A 22959-nucleotide genomic window follows, 5' to 3' on the forward strand; every position below is an offset into this window, starting at 1 on the left:
TTCGGGTTGAGTCCCCCCTCGATCGGTGCAATATGAATTTCAAGCAGTCTGCAACCTAATGCTAAAGCTAACCTGGGAATTCCTCTCCGTTGTTGCCGTCGGAGTGGTGCCAACACCGGGCATGGTGTTTGGACGTCTTCTGGATTAACATACTGCCATTTGGGTGTCGGCAACTCGGTGCTGAGATTCATCGGAGTCTCTGCTGCTGAATTTTCCTCGGATTCCTGCTATACCTGGGCGGCATTCTGGATTATTGATTTGGACTTCTGAGCATAGTCTAATATTTTGTCAGAGGTAACGTTACGTCGCTAATCTTCCCACGATCTCCCTTGGATTTGCCCGGTGAGTGTCTGTTCCATGGGACTATCACTATGAATTTGAACTCTGTCTGCTGTCTACTTCTGTCTGTTCTCCGAATTATCGTCACTTGGAACAGTGAACGACAATTCGCTATCTCATCTCTTATGACAACTGCCACGATGTCATTTACATACACGTCCTCTGAACTAATCCGATTGAATGATCGGTCAGTTATGCTGCCATCAGACATTTTTCTACGATGCTCTGGTTTGGGGGTTCTTCGTCGACCACGATATCTTCACCGCGGCGTTCGTTCTACACAGCGTACACAGCGGACTATGACTGTATCTGACAATATTCCTGTAATGTTGTCTGAGCGGCTTTCGCGACGACGTTGCTTATCTCCGCGCAGGGCGAATTTGAATCTCCTTCGCTCGCTATCAGAGGCGTCCCAGCATGACTTCTTATTGCAAGAGCCAAATCAGCTTGAGATTAAAATGGCCTTGATAAATGCAAGATCAATATTGAATAAAACATTTTTATTGAATGACTTTTTTGTAACCAACAACTTGGACTTTTTATTCATTACTGAAACCTGGCTCACGGCAGATGACCTAAGCCCTCTATCTGAACTTTCCCCGGTGTACTGTAACTATCTTAGTTGCCCAAGAACTTCTAGTCGGGGTGGAGGAGTTGCTGTCATTTTTAAGGATACCTTTAAATGCAATCCTCTGCCTGTTGAGGCTTATTCTAGCTTTGAGGTTTTGATGTGCACAGTGGAATTTTCTACTCCTCTGGTTTGTGTTTTGATATACAGACCTCCAAAAGCTAACAATGATTTTATAAAGGAGTTTTCCGATTTCTTATCAGACGTGGTCCCACGTGCCGATAATCTCTTGATTCTTGGTGATTTTAACATACATATGTGCTGTCCTTCGAGACCTATTTCAAGAGATTTTGCACAACTTTTGGACTCTTTTAATCTTTTTCAACATGTCTCAGGTCCCACACATAAGCTGGGTCATACTCTTGATCTTGTATTATCATCAGGTTTCTCTGTTAGTAACGTAACTGTTAGTGAGACTGGATTGTCTGACCACTGGCCGGTTCTGTTTGACAGTGTGATTGCTTTTCCTAGCCCTGTAAACCAGTCTTCTACCTACCTCTCTCGATCTATTAATTCCTTTACGGCCGTGCAGTTCACTGAAGCTTTTGCCGCTTTGTCTGCTCACAGTAGTGCCCTGGTAGCACAGGATACAAATGCTGATAAGTTGGCTAACAGTTTTAACTACTCTTGCTTAGATATCTTAAATGTAGTTGCCCCCCTCAAACCCAAAAAGACCAAATCAAAAAAGCAGCCATGGTTTAATAACAGCATCAAAGCTTTAAGAAAAGATTGCAGAAGGGCAGAAAGAAGATGGAAAAAGGATAAATTACAAATTTCATATCAATTACTGCAGAGCACCTTGTCTACTTTTCAGGAAGCCGTTTCTCTAGAACGGGCAAAGTACCTTTCTGATTTAATTTCAAAAAACTCCCATTGTCCAAAAATTTTGTTTTCTACATTAAACGCTGTGTTAAATCCCTCTAGATCAACAGGGCTAGATCCTAGTTTGGAGTTATGTGAGAAGTTTTGCAACTTCTTCATTAACAAGATTGCTTCTATTAGGGTGCAGATTTCTTGTAATGTATCCCAGAAGCCTCACTATGAAAATACTAGCTCCTCTGTGTTTCCAAATTTTCAAGCCATCTCACTTTCTGAGTTGTCAGACACTATTTTAAATATGAAATCAACTACTTGCTCTTGTGATGTCATTCCTACAAAGCTGTTGAAGGATGTCCTGCCAGCTGTTTTGCCCAGCTTACTCTCTATTATTAATAGCTCTGTACAGGCAGGTACTGTCCCTTCTTGTCTTAAACATGCCGTGGTCCAGCCTTTGCTCAAAAAAACAAATCTTGATCCCACTGATTTAAATAATTATAGGCCAATTTCAAAATTGCCTTTCCTGCACAAAGTTTTGGAAAAGGTTGTATTAAACCAGATTTCCCCTTACCTAACGTCTAATAATATTCTGGATCCCTTTCAGTCTGGTTTTAGAGCAAAACATAGTACCGAGTCTGCTCTTCTAAGAGTAGTAAATGATCTCTTGTTATCTGCAGACTCAGGTAAATGCACTATTCTTCTGCTACTGGACCTGAGTGCAGCTTTCGATACAGTAGATCACCACATTTTGTTAAAAAGATTACATTCTGAGGTTGGTATTTGTGGTACTGCATTAGACTGGTTTGTATCGTATCTCACAAATAGGAGTTTCTCGGTGGAAATCGGTGAATTTTCATCTAACTCAGTTCCCATCACTTGTGGGGTACCTCAGGGTTCTATCCTAGGTCCACTTTTATTCTCTCTCTATTTGCTCCCGCTTCGTCATATATTTGAGTCTCATCAAGTTTCATACCACATTTATGCTGATGATACTCAGCTTTATTTTCCTCTAGAATCAGGTTCAGATTCATTGTCCTCCTTACTGGCTTGCTTAGAGGACATTAAGAATTGGATGGCAATTAACTTCCTACAGTTGAATCAAAAAAAGACTGAAGCTATCTTGTTTGGCCCTTCTCATCATTTACATAATTTGAGACCTTCATTGTGCCCCTTTGAAGAAAACATTCGTGATAAAGTAAAAAATTTGGGAGTCATTTTTGATTCTGAACTCAAATTTGACAAACAAATAAACTCTGTAGTTAGAGCCAGTTTCCTGCAGCTTAAGGGGCTTCGCAAGCTTAAAAGTTTTCTTAGTTTTAAAGACTTAGAAGTTGTTATTCACGCTTTTATCTCAACAAGGTTGGACTATTGCAACGCTCTTTACGCTGGAATCAACCAGTTTTCATTATCTCGGCTACAGTTAGTGCAGAATGCTGCTGCTCGTTTTCTGACAGGGGTAAAAAAGAGGGAGCACATCACCCCTATGTTAGCTTCACTCCACTGGTTACCTGTTAAGTTTAGAATTGATTTTAAAGTTTTAGTTTTTGTTTTTAAAGCACTTCATGGTCTTGCCCCCACTTACATTTCAGATCTCCTCCATTGCTATTCCCCTGTTAGAACGCTTAGATCATCCTCCCAGTTGTTATTGACTGTCCCAAAATCTCGGTTAAAATCTAAAGGGAACAGGGCTTTTTCGGTTCATGGTCCTATGCTCTGGAATTCTTTGCCCTTATCTATCAGATCATCCCCTACATTATCTTATTTTAAATCGTCTCTTAAAACCTATCTTTTTTCTCAGGCTTTTGTTTAATTTGAAGATATTATGTTGTATCTCTATTGTCTTGTGATGTTTGCATTTCTTATTTATTTTTCAATGATTTTATATTCTATTTGTCTTAATGCTTTGTTAGTTGATTTTTGGTTGTGCAGCACCTTGGTCAGCACTCGTTGCTTTTAAGGTGCTATATAAATAAACTTGACCTTGACCTTGACCTTGACCTTGAAAAACTAAGTGTTTTCTACGAAAGCCCGTTTCCACCACTCAATAAAAGAGGTTTTAGTGACTTTTTTTCTCAGAATTTCACGATAGAATACATCAATACATTCAATAAAATAAAATAAATGTACTTAATACATGAATGAATAAGACTATCAAACAGTATCAAACAAGAAGTTCATACAGTTCTTTTGTGCTATATTCCAAGTGTTTTGATGCAACATCAGGGTGCAAAGCTGATGTTAGAATTGACATTTTTGGATAAATTATTTCTTTTATCAATGTTCAGGAGTAACTAACTAAAATTAGCATCGGATGACCATGCATTCTCTTTTTCCCCAGATATATCTAAATTGCCTAAAATGTCTTGGTTTTCCTATTGACATGCTTTCTAAATGATATTTATGCGTATTTGCATGGCTTTGAATATTCCCTGTAGATCACACCTACTCACATCACGATTAGTTGATTCTGTAAGATGCCTGCACGCTATTGGTCAAACTACTTTTCAGTCAAGTATGAAAACAAAGCCAAAACTCTGACATTTTAGGTAATTTAGAATTCCCATCCAGGACATGTTCAGGAAAAAAGAACAATGTCACATTAACTTAACTACATTTTTTAGTGGCATGTTAGTACTTCAACTGATTTCAAAACAGTGTTTCTTTTCCAGTAACAGGCGTCTTTGTAAAACATACTGGTGCAGTGAGACAAAATGGCTTATCCATATAAAGCATTAGGAAGCCCGATTAATTTTAACAAATTGGTTTAATAAAATAATTCACTGACTCATTTATGAGTCACATTTCCCAACACTGCACTTAAAGTAATTGATCACCCAAAATTAAAATTCTTTCATCATTTACGTACCATAACCTTTTTAAAAGGACACAAGATATTTTGAGCTTTGTGATTCCAAACAACACTTGACCCCACTGACTTTTTATAGAAAGGGAACAAAATCTAAATATCCGGTGTTCCACAGAAGAAAGAAAGTCACAGAGATTTGGAATGACATTAGGGTAAGTAAATAATGACAGAATTTTCGTTTTTTTTTTTTTTTTGTGGACTACCCCTTTAACACTCTGCTCCTACAGTGTATGAAGTGCTGTCTGTGCAGTTGTTGCATGAGGTAAACCTACAGATCTAATAAGGCCGGCGTGTTTAGATTTATTATTCCTATTAGTAAAACACAGAATTGGCAAGCCCATGAATTTGAGCAAACCTGCAGCTTCATCAAAACACCAGCTGCAGCCACAACTGGGGATTTGTGTGTGTTTTCCTATCTTAGTTACTAATTTGTCAATTTGCTGAAGCTTTCATCTAGAGTAACATACAGTACGCTTATTACAGACATGGTCTCCTTGCGCAAGAGCACGGTGCTGATGGTTTACAGCTCAAATCTTTTGAATTTAAACAGTTACAGTTTCAGATTTTAACCCATTAGATGACACTTTGAAAACTATAGTAGCTCTGTGCATTTAATTTCCTAGTTTATTAGCACATTAACATCAAATGCAACATGACTGAATGCCAGAACATGCATAAAATGAATGAGGTTTTTGGTTTGGAAGTAGGTTTTTATAAAATCCTTATCCAATCTGAGGTAGGACACTATGCTATAAGAATAAAAATAAGGCTATAAATCATTGTAGCTTTCAGAAGACAGGCATTAAGCAAAAGTCAACTGTAAGTGAAGAAGTATGTTTGGCAGCTTTTGCTCTCCTTGGCTTTCAGTACTGGCTGGATGTATTTGTTTAGATGGAGGTGGTGCTTTCTGGCGGAGCTCTGCAGGGACTCTGTAAAGTGTTGGTGGGTCAGCTGAGGCCTCTCTAGACGCCCACTACTCCCTTTTTCTCTGACGCCTACCTTCACCATGTGGGTACCGCTCTGAATGCATACCGAAACACAACATTCGTTCCGAGACCTTCAACTCAAATGGAAAAAAAAAACCCTCCTTCACAAAAGATGTTTTTTTCTGTCAAAGTAAATATTTTAAAGATCACATAATTCTGTCTTTAATAATTTTTTGATCTATCACCAAATGGAAAAGTTTGATCTCCACTTGGCTTATTGAAAGTTTTAAAATATGTTAAAAGCACATGCTTTGAGAAGCATGCAACCTTTTGCAGCTGCGGTGTTATTGTGAACATAACCCCGTTTGGAGGCCACGGACTCCCTTTTTATGTTCCTAAGGTTGCTCACAGCGCAAAGCTCACGGTGATGAATAGTTTTGAGATGGCGTCAATGTGGGCCATAACTCTCCACCAGTGTCACGAGGACCACAGTGACTGCATTTGCTGCACAATTTCATATACACCATTTATTAAATGCAAGGCCACTCTCTCTCTCCTGGAATAGATTTTAGTGGGTGTGTAACACCAGGTGAGGAAGTGGTGAGAGATGCTGAATAGAACATTTTTATTTCTCTGTGTGCTTTGGGATTCAAGGCTTTCGACCATGAATGTATGAAAATATATTTATTTATTTATTTAGCCATGTAAACATAGAATTATCTTTGTAATTTCCACTGCCTTAGTAGTTAACTTTTTTTAAGTCGTTTGAACATCTGCCAGCAAACGTGAAGCCAAAAATAGCTAGTAGTGATCAACACGTACTGTAGACACTCGCCTTTGTTCTATTCAGCCTTTTTCCTTTTAGCCACTTAAGGCAAAGAAAATTTATTACAACTCTTACAAGAGGGGGAAGGAATTTCCCCCGTGACAGATGGTAAATGACGTAGCCTGCTGTCTGCATCGGTGGGAGCTGGGGTAATGCTGGGATACAGTTCTGTCTGAAACCACTGACATTATCACGCTTTTGCTTCTGTCCTTGCTGGTGACATTTTTATATACTCTAGTTGACCGTAAAGACGAAGTGTGTAATTATTCTGATGTAAAATTGCCTTTTTCTTTGATTCGTGTGCAGTGACAACTATAAGTAAACCATTCCTAGGTTGACTTCCTGAAGTGTGTAAACACTGGAGCTCTGTGGTGCTGTCAAAACATGTGTTTGTGACATGTAAGCTACTGGCTTAGTCAAGAGAATGTAGGAGTATTTGGGAAACCTGTTTGAAAACAGTCATTGTTTTAGCATTTTAGGGATTAGTTCACTTTTGAATTATAATTTCCTGATAATGTACTCACCCCCATGTCATCTAAGATGTTCATGTCTGTCTTTCTTCAGTCGAGAAGAAATTAAGGTTTTTGAGGAAAACATTCCAGGATTTTTCTCCATATAGTGGACTTCAATGGGGATCAACGGGTTGAAGGTTCAAATTGAGTTTTAATGCAGCTTCAATAGGGCTCTACACGATCCCACCCGAGGAATAAAGCTCTTGTCTAGCAAAACACAGGTCATTTTCTAAAATATATATATATATATATATATATATATATATATATATACTTTTTAAAGGAGTAGTTCATTTTCAGAACAAACATTTACAGATAATGTAGTCATCCCCTTGTCATCCAAGATCATCGTAAGGAAAATATGTTTTTTGAGGAAAACATTTCAGGATTTCTCTCTATATAATGGACTTCTATGGTCAATCACAGCCGAGGAAAGAAGGGTCTTATCTAGCAAAATGATTGGTTATTTATTTATTTATTTTAAATTACAATTTATATACTTTTTAACCTCAAATGCTCATCTTGTCTAGCTCGGCGTGTACTCTGTGTAGAGATTAAAAAGTATATAAATTGTAAATATTTTTAGAAAATAACCGATCGCTTCGGTAGATAAGACCCTTCCTTCCTCGGCTGGGATAATTTAGAGCCCTTTGAAGCTGCATTTAAACTGCATTTTGGAAGTTCAAACTTGGGGGCACCATAGAAGTCCATTATATAGAGAGAAATCCTGAAATGTTTTCTTCAAAAGACATTATTTCTTTACGACTGAAGAAAGACATGAACATCTTGGAGGACAAGGGGGTGAGTACATTATCTGTAAATTTTTGTTCTGAAAGTGAACTACTCCTTTAACCACAAATCTTACACTAGCTCTGCGATGCACGTCTACAACTTCACGCAAAATCCCATTGGAAAGGTCACGCGTGGTTAGTTCTTTGTCTGTGTCAAAAGGTGTTCAAAAAGGTAGGGTAGGGCATAAAACCCCAATCGTCCGACATTGTTGTTTTACCCTTTTTTTGTAAAGGGCATTTGACTTTCTTTGCACGTTCCCTTTGTCAACACTGGGTTGTACTTCTGCCTACTGTACGTCATGCATGACTTTTTTTTTTTTAATGATCAATTGTTTCACTACATAGGACCCTTGTTCCTCGGATGGGATCATGTGGAGCCCTTTGAAGCTGCACTGAAACTGCAATTTGGAACTTTAACCCACTGATCCCTACTGAAGTCCACTATATGGAGAAAAATCCTGGAATGTTTTCCTTAAAAACCTAAATTTCTTTTCGATTGAAGAAAGAAAGACATGAACATTATGGATGACATGGGAATGAGTAAATTATCAGTCAAATTTAATTCTGAAGCTAATTAATCCTTTAAATTTGGTTTGTGGCACAGAAATAACTTAAGGTTTCTTTTGAGAAGAATTTTTAAGATTTTAAAGGACTTTTTTTTTCCTTTGGCAGTGTAAACATAGATAGTCTTTGGGATTACTGTTGCTTTGGTATTTCAGGGATAAGAAGATGTTTTTGAAGTTGTTTGGACTTCATCTGCTAGCAAACACAAAGCCAAAAATAGCTAGCAGTGATCAAAATGTACTGTAGACACTTTCCTTTGTTCTGCTCAGCCCTTCTCTGTTCAGCCACTCAAAGCATCGAAAATGTATTACAACTTTCACAAGAGGGGAAATATGACTCAATCTGACCTGATTGATTAATACTATAGACTGTATTTATTGAAATGTGTGCACTGTATTGATGCTGTATCAGCTCAAACAAAGAAAACCCAAAAAGAACCAAAAAGCAACCAGGCTATCATAGAGAGAAAAATAGATAGAGCGTTTTTCAGAATTCAAATACAGAAGACTCAACCAAAGAATTCACATTAATGAGCATTCACTCTTGTGGCACGTTTCTGTATTGTTGATAAAAGGACTGACTCCATCTCTATGGTAATGAGGCTGAAATAGACATTCCAGTAAAGAGTGCGATCGCATATACTGGTGTTATTGTCGGCACAACCAAACACCCATCGCCGTTCACACGTACACTCGGTATCAAACACGCACAATGACAAATGGTCTTGTAGTTCATCACAAAAGCATGAGACTGCTTAATAAACCTCCACACCAGCCCGTGGGTCATAACTGATGAGCACTAGAGAAAAAGACGACAGAAAGTAACGCCTGTGACCGAAAGGGAACGGCACACAACCTTTCCAGGCCTGCTGCAGGATTAACTCTGCTAGGGACAGAGAGGTTGCCAGAGTTTCGTGCTGGGCCGCGACCGCCATTTTGGACAGTGGTCAAGGGCGAGCAGCGTAACGGCCAAAAGACCTCTGCCCTGTGCCAGCGAGCGATGGAGTTCTCTCGCAGGGATACCGGATAGCAGCTCGGAGACCCAAACGCCAGAGCGTAGCGCGTCAAGGTTATCTAACAGCTGACGTCGGCAACCTATTTTTTGTTTGCCGAGGTTCCTTTATGTAATTTGCACGAAACGTTATGGGTGTTAGGAATTAACTTTCACTTATTAGTGTGAGATTTTATTTAGTGTCTGCTCAATTCTCAAGAGGCATCTTGAGTTTATTGTGTCTGGATCTATTTCTATACTTGAATGTTATTAATTTAGGTCAGGCGCCTTGTAGCTAAAAAAAAGTCTTAAAACAAGGACGTTTTAAAGTTTTTGTCATGCCGGCAGACATATAATAACCTTCAGCGAGGATCTCTGGGATACAGAATACGATAATTGTTCCCTGGGCCAGGCTGTTTTATGGCTAAGATTAACCTCACAATGGTATCATGACACTGGATTAATATTAGGCTGACTGGAGGAGGAAAGTAACAGTTGAAGAGAGAGCTTTGAGAGTTGCCTGTAATGAATCAAAGAAATGAAATGTCAAACAGGTTTTAATGGGGCCATTTGGACAACGTCGAGCCACATCAGTAGGCACTAAATCACTTTTTTCCTTATTTTAACTTTTTTATATCGGCGAGGCAGTAATGACCGTGTGTGCACCGGGAAGAGAGCATTACCTATTTTTTACATGGGTTCTTATAAAATATTCATTTCATTCTGATTTTTCAGTTTGCTGTATGATGCTGTAAAGGTGCCATGCTGATGGTGAGGATGAGGTGAAGGGTATTCAGAGGATGTTTATGGCGGTGATAATGATTACTGATTAATGAGACCTTTCCAATGATCTAATGAAACCAGCCTGAATCAATAATTGCACGGTACAAAGCGAGACCTCACTGATCACACTGATGAGCACTGCATGTATAATATTCTTATATTTTGAGATGAATGGTAATACTAATACTTATTTTAATTAAGATTTTACCTTTGTATAATTTATATGTTGCAATGTGCTTTTTGCCCAGTGAATAATGTAAGTTACAACATCCACCAGCAGGGGTGTGTTTCCTAAAAGCATCGTTATCTCTGTTAGCTCAAGCTCTGTCATGGAACTCTAGATGGTGCAGACTGATGGGTTGTTATTACAAACTGATGATATTCACAGTGTTAAACTACTTGCCACAAGCTTATTCGTTCATGTTGAATATGCAGCCAATAAGCTTGTTGCTTTACATTTAAATGGCTGGTAAGGAATTCACTAGAGCATTTCGCAGTGTGCTTTCAGAGTTCCTCTGAAACCCTCGACCTCCCCAGCTCCACCTGTATAGATCTGTTACAGTTTATTATATATGCTATTTGTGCAGCAGCAGTATGTCTTAAATACTCAGTGCAGCCTTACGGTATATGTATTGGCAATAGCAAGTTCCTGTACCTCCTTTGCAGCAGCAGCAATAACCTTCAACAACAGCAATAGCAAATAGCAGTAGCAATTCAGCAGCATTTATTCCGCCATATACATTACTATGCTAACATTTTTGGGATAGAACTATGGTCGTAAGTTCCACTGTATATTTGTTATGATGGAGCTTTCGGGAAACACACCCCAACTATGAATACTGACAAACTTTTTCATATTTTACTGTTGTCAATGTACTGTTGTCATTTAAACACAGGCATAAATTTGAAGGGCAAAACTGTCATGTTGTTATTGTTGTTCATATCTTGTAAAAAAAATCTCAAGCTCAACCATTAAAAATCGTACCCTGGTGAAAAGATCAGCATAGCTAGTCCCCTGACTGTTGTGTTTTGAACCACACTCCAAAAACATATTCACATTTTTAATGAATAATTTTGTCTAATTTTACAGTTAAAGATCAATTAACTTGAAACAACACAGATTTGTTTTCAGACTATGCACACTACCAGTCAAAAAAAATTTGAACAGTAGGATTTGTAATGTTTTTTAAAGTCTCTTCTGCTCACCAAGCGTTCATTTATTGTATCCAAAATACAGCAAAAGCAGTAATATTGTGAAATATTTTTACAATTTAAAATATCTCCTTTCTATTTAAATATATTTTAATTTATAAGTAATTTATTCCTGTGATCAAAGCTACATTTTGAGCATTATTACTCCAGTCTTCAGTATCACATGATCCTACAGAAATCATTCCAATATGTTGATTTGCTGTTTAAAAAACATTTATTATTATTAGCAATATTTTAAACAGTTGAGCAATTTTTTCCAGGATTTATTGATGAGTAGAAAGATCCAAAGATCAGCAATATGTTGATTTGCTGTTCAAAAAACATTTATTATTATTATTTTTATATATTTATATATTTATATTTTTATATTAATATTTTAAACTGTTGAGTACTTTTTTAAAGATTTTTTGATGAATAGAAAGATCCAAAGATCAGCATTTATCTGAAATAAAAGTCTGAAATAATAGATAATCATAGAAATTAATACTTTTGTTTAGCAAGGATGCTTTAAATTGATCAAAAGTGATGATAAAGACATTTATAATATTACAAGAGATTTCTATTTCAGATAAATGCTGTTCTTCTGAATTTTCTATTCATCAAAGAAACCTGAAAAAAATTCTACTCAGCTGTTTTCAACATAATAATAATAATAATAATAATAATAATAATAATAATAATAATAATAATAATAATAATAATAATAATAATAATTCAACTTTGAAATCACAGGAAAAAATTACATTTTAAACTATATTCAAAGAGAAAACAGTTATTTTAAATAGTAAAAATATTTCAAAATGTTACTGTTTTTGCTTTACTTTTTGATCAAATAAATGCAGGCTTGGTGAGAAGAAGAGACTTCTTTAAAACTTCTTTAAAACATTTTTAATATGGGTGAATTTGGTTTTACTACACTGGCAGATTTTTTTTTTTTACTTTTTTTTTAAATAAACAATTTAAATGCATGATTTAGTTGGAATATTTAAATATATAAAAAGAAGTTAAACTAAGCTGAAAGTGTTGCTTCTTATTTGTAGCCAGTGTTGAGGAAAGTTACTTTTAAAAGTAATGCATTACAATTGCATTATTTTCTATATTTTCTAGTTATAAAAAAAAAACTTCCCAATGAGATATAGAAATTATGCCCATTCAAATTTTGCAGAAATATGTTGTAGATGTTGGTTTTAGAAAATAAAAAAGCTTAAAAATGTCAAATCATTTGACTGAAATGATTCAGTGATTCACCTGTTTTGTTATTAAATGAGTCATCATTTCTCCAACAATCGACTGAATGAATGACTCAATAACATTCCCATTTGTTTCATTCCTAAATGATTCTGGGTTTTTGAATTGCCTACTAATGAAGATCATTTCACTTCATTCCATTCCATTTTTTCGCCTGTAAAGTGCGCTTGCCGTGTCAAACTGGCAAAGACCTTATAGAGCCCCATGGCACCGTGTAGGACCATGGGCTGGTCCAAAGTCATGACTCATCCATTTATAACACACATGAATGGCTGCAGCTTGACCAGATATCCAACCCCCGGTCATTCTGGGGACAGAGCCCATCTGTGCTGTGTCTGTGTGTGTAAGTGTGCTTATACAAGTGTGTGTGCAAATGTGTCACTGCATGGGACTTGGCAATTAAAGGACATTGATTGAGAATTGATGTGTTGACAAGGTGTCCACATGGCATCATTTGCACATGAATGGATCACAATGTCAACTTGATACGTGCGTTGGTGCATTGTGGGTAGGTATATGTGTGTGTATGTATCATGATGGCAGGTGTTTCTCTGTGTGGAACTGAAAGGGCCATTGCACACTTGTAGTCCCTGCAGCTCCGAGCCAGAAACCTACAGCCAGAGAACCTGCCCATGTGTCCTACCATGTGGTCATCTGCTCACCCAAAGAGAGATGGATTAAGATAGTGAGAGAGAGAAAGAAACAGAGAGTGCTGTGTTCCGCTCAAAGGTTTAAGGTCAGGCACGATTCACAGCAATACTGTTTCTTAGACTATTTACAGGAGGGACAGGAAAACATATTGCATCCTATCCCAGAGAGCCATTAAAACAGGTGTGAAAGCGTGCATGAAGAAAGGAAAGTCTGTGGATGTGAGTGTAGATTAACTAAGATGTAGACCAGTGGTTTTGAAACATTTTGATCCCAATACCTTTGCATTTCCATTATATTGTTCATTCAGACTGATTCGCGAAAGTGCACAAAGAGGCAGGATTTATCGCATGAACCAACCACAGCCGATCATAACCAGTCATTATCCAATCATATCACGATGGAGGCACTGCCTCCTCTCACGTGACTTTCTTCCATTCATTCTCAATTACCCCCCACCAAACTCACCATGCTTTAGGGGGTCTATTAAAGCTTGATCGGCTCAGGGGAGGCAAGAGAGATGCGAACTCCCGCAGTAACCTTACCTGCTGGTGTCGTTGTTGGACAATGTTTCTTTTTTTAAAAAACAAACGATTTATACATTTTTTTAATGTTATATTTTGTAATACTGGTGTTGTTTTATTTTTGTACTATGAACTTTTTTCTCATCCAATATTTTGAGAAGACATTGCCTCCCTTGCCTCCTCAGAGGAAATGCCCCTGTCAATAAATATTCATGATTCTCATGATTTTAGACCAGTTTTTTTTTTAAACTGAATGAAAAAAGTCATTAAATGTTACCAGTTTTTATCTTAAATTCTGTACTGACCCCTCTTTGAAGACTAAGATGGCATTTTAGTGCCACATTTAAAAAAAATAAAATAAAATTACAAGATTACAGTTGTAATATTTTGAGAAAAAAGTCAAAATATTTCAAGAATGAAATCGAAATATTGAGAATAAGGTTGAAATCATAAGAATTAAGTCGATATTTCGAGAATAAAGTCTAAATGTTTTGAGAATAAAGTCAAAATATAAGAATAAAGTCGAAATCATGAGAGTGATGCCGAAATATTTTGAGAATAAGGTCGAAACTACAAGAATGAAGTTGAAATTATGAGAATGAAGTCTAAATGTTTTGAGAATGAAGTCGAAATTATGAGAATAATGTCAAAATGTTTAGAAAATAAAGTCAAAATTAAATGCATGCAAATGGCCTGGATTGGAAGCACCGAGTATGCTTGGAAATATTATTTCATGTCTTCGATTGCATTCATTAGGCCTATTTGTAGTGTGCCAGCCACCCAATAAGATTTGTGCTTTTGTTACTTATAATATAAAACAAAGATCAGCTTTCAAAATCTATCAGTTTTATACCGAAATACAAACAATGTGTCTTGCAATAATGTGTTTTTCACACTTTTTAATGTGGCGGGACAGATCGCTGCATTCATGTAAATCAATAATCTTTTTGATTACAATGAGGCATTTGTATCATCAAATTATACTGTTTCTTTTGTAAAACTTCCACAAAACAGCTGTGGCATCCAATCGTTCATTTTTCATTTCTCCAACTTGTTAACACGAGTTATATTGTTGTCTTTTCTGAGATATATAAGTGATTATTTACAAGCTGTTTTGTTCATGGTATAATACAATAAATGATTGCAAATAATATTTAATGCCTTTTATTTATAATTTGTAGCACGCCAGCCACCCAGTAATCGCAATAATTTTGTGCTTTGTTGCTTTTAATATACAATAACACAGTTTTATCATGAAAAACTATTTGTAAATGTGTTTTTCCTCTTTATTTCAAGGTTGTAGTACTATATAAACATGAAAGAACATCAGAAGGATTAAAAAAACATTATAGCCTAATTTAGTAAAACAAATGCCACACTTTAATCGGAAAGATGACTGATTCACATAATTGAAAACACATAATTGTAATAGACATATTGTTTGTATTTTGCTATAAAGCTGAGACTTTTTACATTTCTCCTGGTGCTCCCAATCCAGGCCATTTGTATGTGCACAATGCTAGAATATACTCTCAAAATATTATAACTTTAATCTTGTAATTGCTTTGAAATAATTCTTGTAATTTTGACTTAATTCTCAACATATTTTTACTTTATTCTCAACATTTGGACTTTATTCTCTGAACACTTCGACTTTATTCTCGTAATTTGACTTTATCCTCAAAACATTTCAACTTAAATCTCATAAGTTTAACTTTATTCTCGAAATATTTTGACATTATTCTCATTATATTTCTACATTATTCTCATAGTTTCGACTTTATTCTCATAATTTTGACTTTATTCTTGACTTTATTCTCAAAATATTTCGACATTATTCTCTTCATATTTCGTCTTTATTCTCATAATTTCGACTTTATTCTCAAAATTTTGACTTTGTTGTCAAAATATTTCCACTTTTATTCTCGTAATATTTCCACTTTATTCTCACAATTTTGACTTTGTTCTCGTAATCGTAGATTTTTTTTTTTTTTAACAAGGCACTAAAACATCATCGTAGAAAACCCATGCTACTTTGAGGGCAAAACGATCCTCATAAGTTAGCTAAATATAGCTTTAAGGATGAAAAAACACTTTGAGGATGCTTCATAAATAGAGTTCATTGGTCATTCTAGATTTTATTGCCCCTTCTCAACCCAGATTTCCATCCCTTCGCTCATCTTAGAGGCTCACATTACAATTAAAACTTGATGACTGTCAGATTAGTCCATGAGTTTGGCTCTAAGAGCTCCTAAAAGCCCTATAATCAATTTAATGTTCGTCTAATTCCAGCCGAAATGCCGGGTCTAGCATTTAACCTCCTTGCCTCCTGCGGAGGGATCAGCACCTGGCCCAATCTCAGCTGGCGTATTGATTTCCGCACACTGCATTTACCGTTCTTCTCATTACATGCTTAAAAATCACACCAGCTAAACGTAAGTGATCAGTCGTTTATAGGTCAACACATAAATCAATAGGCATCAGCTCTGGTGCTGCACAGAGCTGGGCTTCCTGACGTCACAGGCTTTGATTTTCCCTTGTAAATTACATAGGAATATAGAAAGACAAATTGCATCACTGATGCATGTTTTTACTGTGGTAATTTGAAAGGTATCAACATGTTTTCATCAACAACATAAAGGTATAGACTTATTCTTATCAAACAAAATGCTCTGTAGTAGAATGAGCTTATTGACTATTTAAAAATAAGAAGTAAGCTTTTTGATGTGCCCTGCCAACACAGGACAGCTTACACACATGATTAATTTTTTCTGTCATGAAGGTGAATTAAATTAACCTCTGTGACAGCCATGATGTGGAATTATTGCACCGTTTTGCATAGGCATTAGTTCAGTAGAACTCAATTTAATTAATTTCAGTTGACTTAAAGTTGCGTTGTGCTTTTGATTAGGGGTATTTGATTAGATTTCCACAACCCACGCTAATGTTTGACCCTTTGACAGAGTGGCCCGCCTGAACCCCACAGGACGTGCGAGAGCATTGATGCTAGTGTGAAGGTGATCTGAGTCAGGTCCGAACGCCTCAGCGCAGTAGTTAAAATTGGATTCAGCCGAGCAGCTTCTGCATATTAATGACAACAGGTGTTAATTTACCACACATGTGAGCATCCCAATTAACAATGAAAATTGGATATACAGTGAGGCCTGAGAGGACGTTGAAAATCTGCGATTTAAACCTGGAAATAAACTTTAAAAATTAAAGCACAGTCAGGCATGTCGAGCTTATTAACAACGCTGAGCAACTGTACGCAAGACTCTTTCCACTCCGCCAAGCTGCCTTAGCCAGAGAGATGCAAAGAGAGGGAGAAAAGGAGAAAGTGGTCAAAATATCAGGGTTATAGTAGGAAAAAACTGTGACAATGTCAAGTTTATTTATATAGCAAATAACAGAATCAATAGCTACATTTCCATACAAATATTTGCGCATAAAATTAGAATATTGCATTAAACATTTGTGATAAAATTGCGTCTGAAGACAAAAGTGTCATTATTTAGTCCTATTTAGTTCAAGTTTTGTTCTCATCCAATAGTGTCAGTGCAGTCGATCGATATCTCTAAATATTTAATGTCTTTTAAACCCCAACCAACCAAGCTGAAGTGCAGTACTGAGCAAAAGAGAAGAAAACAGAGCGACCGTGTGTGAAATTCAGTAAGAAAGTGAGATGAGTAAGTGTGAGAGCGCATGTGTGCATAGGGGTGGCCTCGCATTCTGGTTGCATTCTGGCTGATGCTGCAGGGATGCCCAGGAGATTTCTCTCACATAACCGTGATTAGTCTTACATCCGTGAGCTTTAGTGCCGAACTCTCTCGCCACACGCTGACCCGCTGCCTCTAAATCTCTTACTGAGCCAGACAGGCCCATTATTTCGCTTCAGCCTGAGCTTTATTATCTAATGTCGGTCAGAACCGTGTGTGGGGGCCTGTCAAAACGGCTGCTGGCAAATGGAGATTGCCTGTTCCATGATTTACAGGATCAATCAACGGTGGAGACTGCAAGCATACAAAAAAAAAAAGAAAAAAAGCCCACAGCAGCAGTTTTGAAATGGGCCAATGTGGTAATGCATTTATGGATGCATCTGAATGATGCAATAAAAGCTTTAGAGCGAATACATACAACCTCTTCCATTTATTTGCTATCAGGGGATTGGTTTTTCTTTCCTGCATCAATTTGCATACTGAATTATGATTGGCCTGACTTTCGTTGCATATATGTGACCCTGGACCACAAAACCAGTCATAAGGGTCAATTTTCATGAAATTGAAATAAATAAGCTTTCCATGGATGTATGGTTTGTTAGGATAGGACACAATTTGGATGAAAATCTGTGACCTGAAGGTGCAAAAATATCTAAATATTGAGAAAATCGACTTTTGTTGTTCTTAGCAATGCATATTACTAATCAACAATAAAGTTTTGATATATTTATGGTAGGAAATTTACAAAATATTTTAATGGACATGATCTCCATTTAAAATTCTAATTGTAAAATTTTTGGCACAAAATAAAAATTTTGACCCATACTATTGCTACAAATATACCCGTGCTACTTATGATTGATTTCGCGGTCCAGGGTCACATATTTAAATGCTTATTTGATTGTGCCTGTCCTGTAGTGTGTAATATAGCTGTTTGTGCATCTGCACAAAAGTTCACACCAAAGGGAGTTCATCTCTTCCACGTAAAACATTCATCGATTGTAGTCCTGCCATTTTTCTGCTATTTAGCTACATCACATCACACGTTATATATTTGCATACTGCCCACCTTCTGGTTGCTTAAGCCCCGCCTTTAAATTGTATAGACTTCTAACAACCTGATCTCATGACAAAAACGTACCTGTGGAAACTTTTTTGTAAGACGTAAAATACATACCACCATGTACATTTCGTGACATATTTGTTGTAAAATGTCCCCTAAAAGAGTGTTCGTTTTTTAACCCAGAACAGATGGACGTACACATGGTATGTTTTATGTGACTTTGGTGTTGTACGTGTTGCAGTTCTGACTTAAAATGTCCATGATAACTCCAATGCTCCGTGATGTTTTAAAATAACATACCATCTGCACTACACTTAAACCTACTCAATAGCATGAACAAAAGTGAATGTGATGTAAAAACGCAATTGTAAGCATGCCGTTTTAGCTTGTTTTTCAGCTCTTTTATTGTGAATCATATTTTTCACAGGATTCGAAGCCAAGGATTCTGAATCCTACGTCCAAGTCTGTGCTGGCTGAGCTACCGAACAAGCTTGTTATGTCTGAAAATAAAACATATGGAGCTGTAGTCATACAGTAAGTGTGTATGAAACCAATTACAAGTACTCACTGTTCTACCGCCTAGAACAGCGAGCATTCATTTCTGTTGGAAACTACAGTGGTATGTAGCTATTGATGCGAAAAACTTCACATAGGTATTTTTTTGTCATGAGATCAGGTAGACTTCTAATATTGACACCACAGTTACCAAAGACATGATACTATTTAAGCCAAGTTAAGTCACCTTTATTTATAGCCCGCCTTATTGAGGCTATTTACACTAACTCCGCCCACCAACGTGTGGTCGGACTAGTCAACACTACAAAACACGCCTGCTGAACAGTGTAAATACAATATATCGCTATTTGCACTACTAGCTGCTGCCTTATTTATATTGTGCTTTACACAATACAAATGGTTTCAATGCAGCTTGACAGTAATAAACAGGAAAAGAACAGAATCAGTGAAGCAAACTTCATGAAATATGAGAGAAATTCAAATGCTGCTTTAAAGCAGCTCTAAAAAGAAAACAGTGTCATTATTCAGTTCAGTGCAATAACTATAAAAAATTCATCAATTATGAAACAAGTTCATTTCAACAATATATAATAATGCCATGATTCAGCTGAAGTCAGTTCAATGTTGATTCAATATTGCAAAATTCATCAATTATGAAACGAAGCATTTACAGCTGTTTGTGAAGCCTTGGGAGCTAAAACCCAAATATGGTAAGGGGCGTTACATTTCCGGCATATGCTTTAAGTGACTCACCAATCACAACAGGGTTTGCCAGCCGACCAATCATAACCGTCTGTGCTTTTTAGAAAGATGGATTTTAAAGGCACAGAATTTTTTAGAACAAAGGGTGTATAGTATGAGAAAAACAATGTGTTTTTGAACATTAAATCATGTAAATATATTCTAGCAGCCCCCAAAAATAAATTTCCAAAAAACACTTTAACCATTTATAGCTGATTCTTGTGTGCAGCCAACTGAAAACAAGATGCACCATGAGAGTCATCATCATTTGCACAGAACCAAAGCCTGAAACTAAGCTTACCTAAAACGTATTCTCTTGCCGCCTTGCAAGCATTGGTAATTCCTGCAGGAAATGCAAATCTAGTTGTAGGCGACTTGAAATATTTAAAAACATAATAACCCCAAAACATCTGAAGCCAGGATCAATTTATCTTAGACACGGACTGCTACTCTTAGAAAAGGACATGAGAGGACGAGAGAGGAAAGTTGGGACCATTCTCTCTTCTCAAGGGTGAAATCCTTTTCCGTACAGCTCAGTGGATTTCACTCATTTTCTTTATCGATGGAGCAAGTGGACTAGGGCAGGACCCTCATGGGCTGCTTTACCCGGCAGCTGGTTAATGAAACAGGTCGTACTGTAAGCCACCTTTTTATAGCACATCCCTGCTAATCAACCGCCGCAGTCCTGCTCTCATGATATCCTTCGGGACTGGACTGTCAATCTCAGTCTTGATGGGGCTAAGTGCTTTGACGAGCGGAAGTCCGCACAGAGTGAGACGGATAAAATCCTCATGCGGATGCAAAGGAGATTAATGAACCACATTAAGATGCAGTTCTGTTTTGGCATTTAATGCCAATATTTATGGAATTATTATTATTTCGATTAGGCTCGGCAGAGCACATTGTAAATAGTCAGTAATTCTGGCTTGCATGGATATGAAATATGTCTTGCAAAAATAATTAAAATGGAAATAATAATAATGAACCAAACAAACCTTTTAAAAAGTTTGAGTAAATAGAGAAAAACAACTGAATTGTCTTCCAACTAGAAAACAAACCCCTTGTCATGAAAACAACAGGGAACTGCGGCAGATTTTGAAATGCGCAAAGACGCACGACCTCTATCTGTGACCAAATACCAACCCAAAAGATCAAGTGCTTTCTAATTCATCACTGGTGAGAGGTTATCTTAAACCACATTGTTTGACTGAAAAGATAAGCTATGCAAGACAAAGATAAATAGGAAAAAACTACTCCAAAACAAAGGGAAAAAAAGCAAAACTTAGTTCACTTTTCATGAGCATGCAAATAAAGAGCAGTGTATGACATAGAAGGCAGATTGAACATGTTGGTATTGCTATGCAATCTTACTGAATGAGTGTATAGTTTCAGCTCTGAGTCTATTCTGTGTGAGTCATGTTTGGAGAAACGGGACGATCTGAAACTTACCTCCCAACGCTTGCTTCATAACAAAATTCATGATGATGGCTTTTAATTCCTGCCTTCTTCAAGCAAATATTACATTCAGGTTAAGCTTTTCAAGTAGTCCCTTGTCGCCAGATCTACAATGTGAAACAGACAATTACTTATTAGCAAAAACTTAGTTTGTATAAACAGGATTCACTGTTTAAAAAAAAAAGTAAATGTGAGCCCTTTATATTTTCCCTAAGGAGCGTTTTCTACCTGACTTGACCCTTAAAATAATAAATAATAAATAATGTGTTTGACTCCAAACCATTTATTATAGGTGTCACGGATGAAGGCATTTTTAGGTTATGTGACAAAACATTACTTATAATGACTGCATGGCATACACAATACTATCCAGTCGATCCGTAACATATGAAGGACAGTAAAGGTCAATATACCTCGCATACAGTTCACACAAAGTGCAGAGTTGTAAAATTACCACGGGCTACGGTTAGTGGCTTATCTATGCCTGCACGTAACTTAACCTTCACTAGGAAAAATAGCGTTAATAACAAGCTCTGGGACAAGTATACATCGTGTACATTTGGAGTAAATCTGCAGGGAGCGTGTGTTCTTCTCGTGGGGAATGGCAACATTACAGTGCAACCTGAATATCTAATAACATTTGAGCAAAAGGCGTGTTATGATGATCGAGTTCAAGAATGTAAATCTTAGAATGAATGATAATACAATACAACGCATGACTGGATCCCTTAATCTGTGTGTAAACTTTCCCTCATCTATCCGAATCAAACCCGCACGCTTATAGTCCGAATGCACCGAAACGTTAGCTGATGAATGAGTCCGAGTGAATCTCGTACGGTACTGTGCTCCCAGTGTCTTCTTGCGCCTATAAATGCGTTAAAGCGACCGCTTTAGTATTTACTCCCGTTCTGGATACGAGGCGAAAACAAAATCACTTCCTCGTTTATTGAGGCTGATTTCAGCACCATTGCTGGCGGACAGCTCCCGCTCCATCCCACATAGAGCAAAAGCCAAACGCTCGCGTTCCACACACACTCACACACATAAAGGTCATAATTACCTGCACGGCGATTTCAAATGTCTCGTGAAGCTGATTAACTCCTCAGAAATGAAAGTTGAGCAGTAATGATAGAGCGAGGCTTTAACTGCTCGTTCCTAACATCTCTGGTTTCCAGGCAAAAGAAGGACGTCCTTGTTTCTCGTGCTCAGAAAGGCAGTGTGAGTGTCTGTGAGGGGAACTGCAGCTGCCGCTGATAAAGGCACTCACTGAATCACATGGAGAGCTCCCATCTGAAGCGTCCCATGTTCTGAGCGATCAATTTTTAACGACTGTGGCTGTCGTGGGCAGGTGTCCTGCTACATATTCCTGTTATATGCTTCTGCAATCCCAGCGCTAGGGGATCAGCTTATTTAAAGCACATTGCCTTGGGATGCAAAGGTCTTGTCGCATACAAATGGGACATGCATGGAAGGTTACGTATATAGGATGCGGTGCAATGCTTTAAGTGTTACGGCACGGTATGATTGAACGATTAAGCCTCCGTTTGCTCGGCCTCACCTCGATTCGTCCTTGAAGCTGTCTAATGCGACTCTGCATGCGTTTTCCTGACCGTGCATGATTTCAGAAAGTGTGGCCGATATGTTTACCCCGTGAACGTTATGAGTGCTGGTGAAGGGGTACAAATGTGCTTCGGGTTTCAGTTAGCAGGTTAATTGTTGGATGCATTTAAAGAATCTTAAGTAAAACCATCTTAGCCACCAAATCTAGGATTGGATGTATTAAAACAGATTAAAC

The 22959-nt window shown here is 37.3% G+C and overlaps 1 protein-coding gene across 1 annotated transcript in view; it reads right to left on the reverse strand.

The window, feature by feature from the left end:
• Window positions 1-22535, reverse strand: part of LOC141288684 (complexin-1) — a 64938-nt gene extending 42403 nt beyond the window's left edge. Inside the window, exons 1-2 of the mRNA XM_073820850.1 lie at window positions 22225-22535; window positions 21159-21271 (exon numbers count right to left, since the gene is read on the reverse strand). Of these exons, the coding sequence (XP_073676951.1) occupies window positions 21159-21189 (31 nt within the window). The 5' untranslated portion in view covers window positions 21190-21271; window positions 22225-22535. The remainder of the gene's footprint in view (window positions 1-21158; window positions 21272-22224) is intronic.
• Between the last annotated feature and the right edge of the window lie 424 nt (window positions 22536-22959).

Source organism: Garra rufa, chromosome 16 (assembly GCF_049309525.1).
Source record: "Garra rufa chromosome 16, GarRuf1.0, whole genome shotgun sequence".
In the NCBI taxonomy this organism is placed as follows: Eukaryota; Metazoa; Chordata; class Actinopteri; order Cypriniformes; family Cyprinidae; genus Garra; species Garra rufa.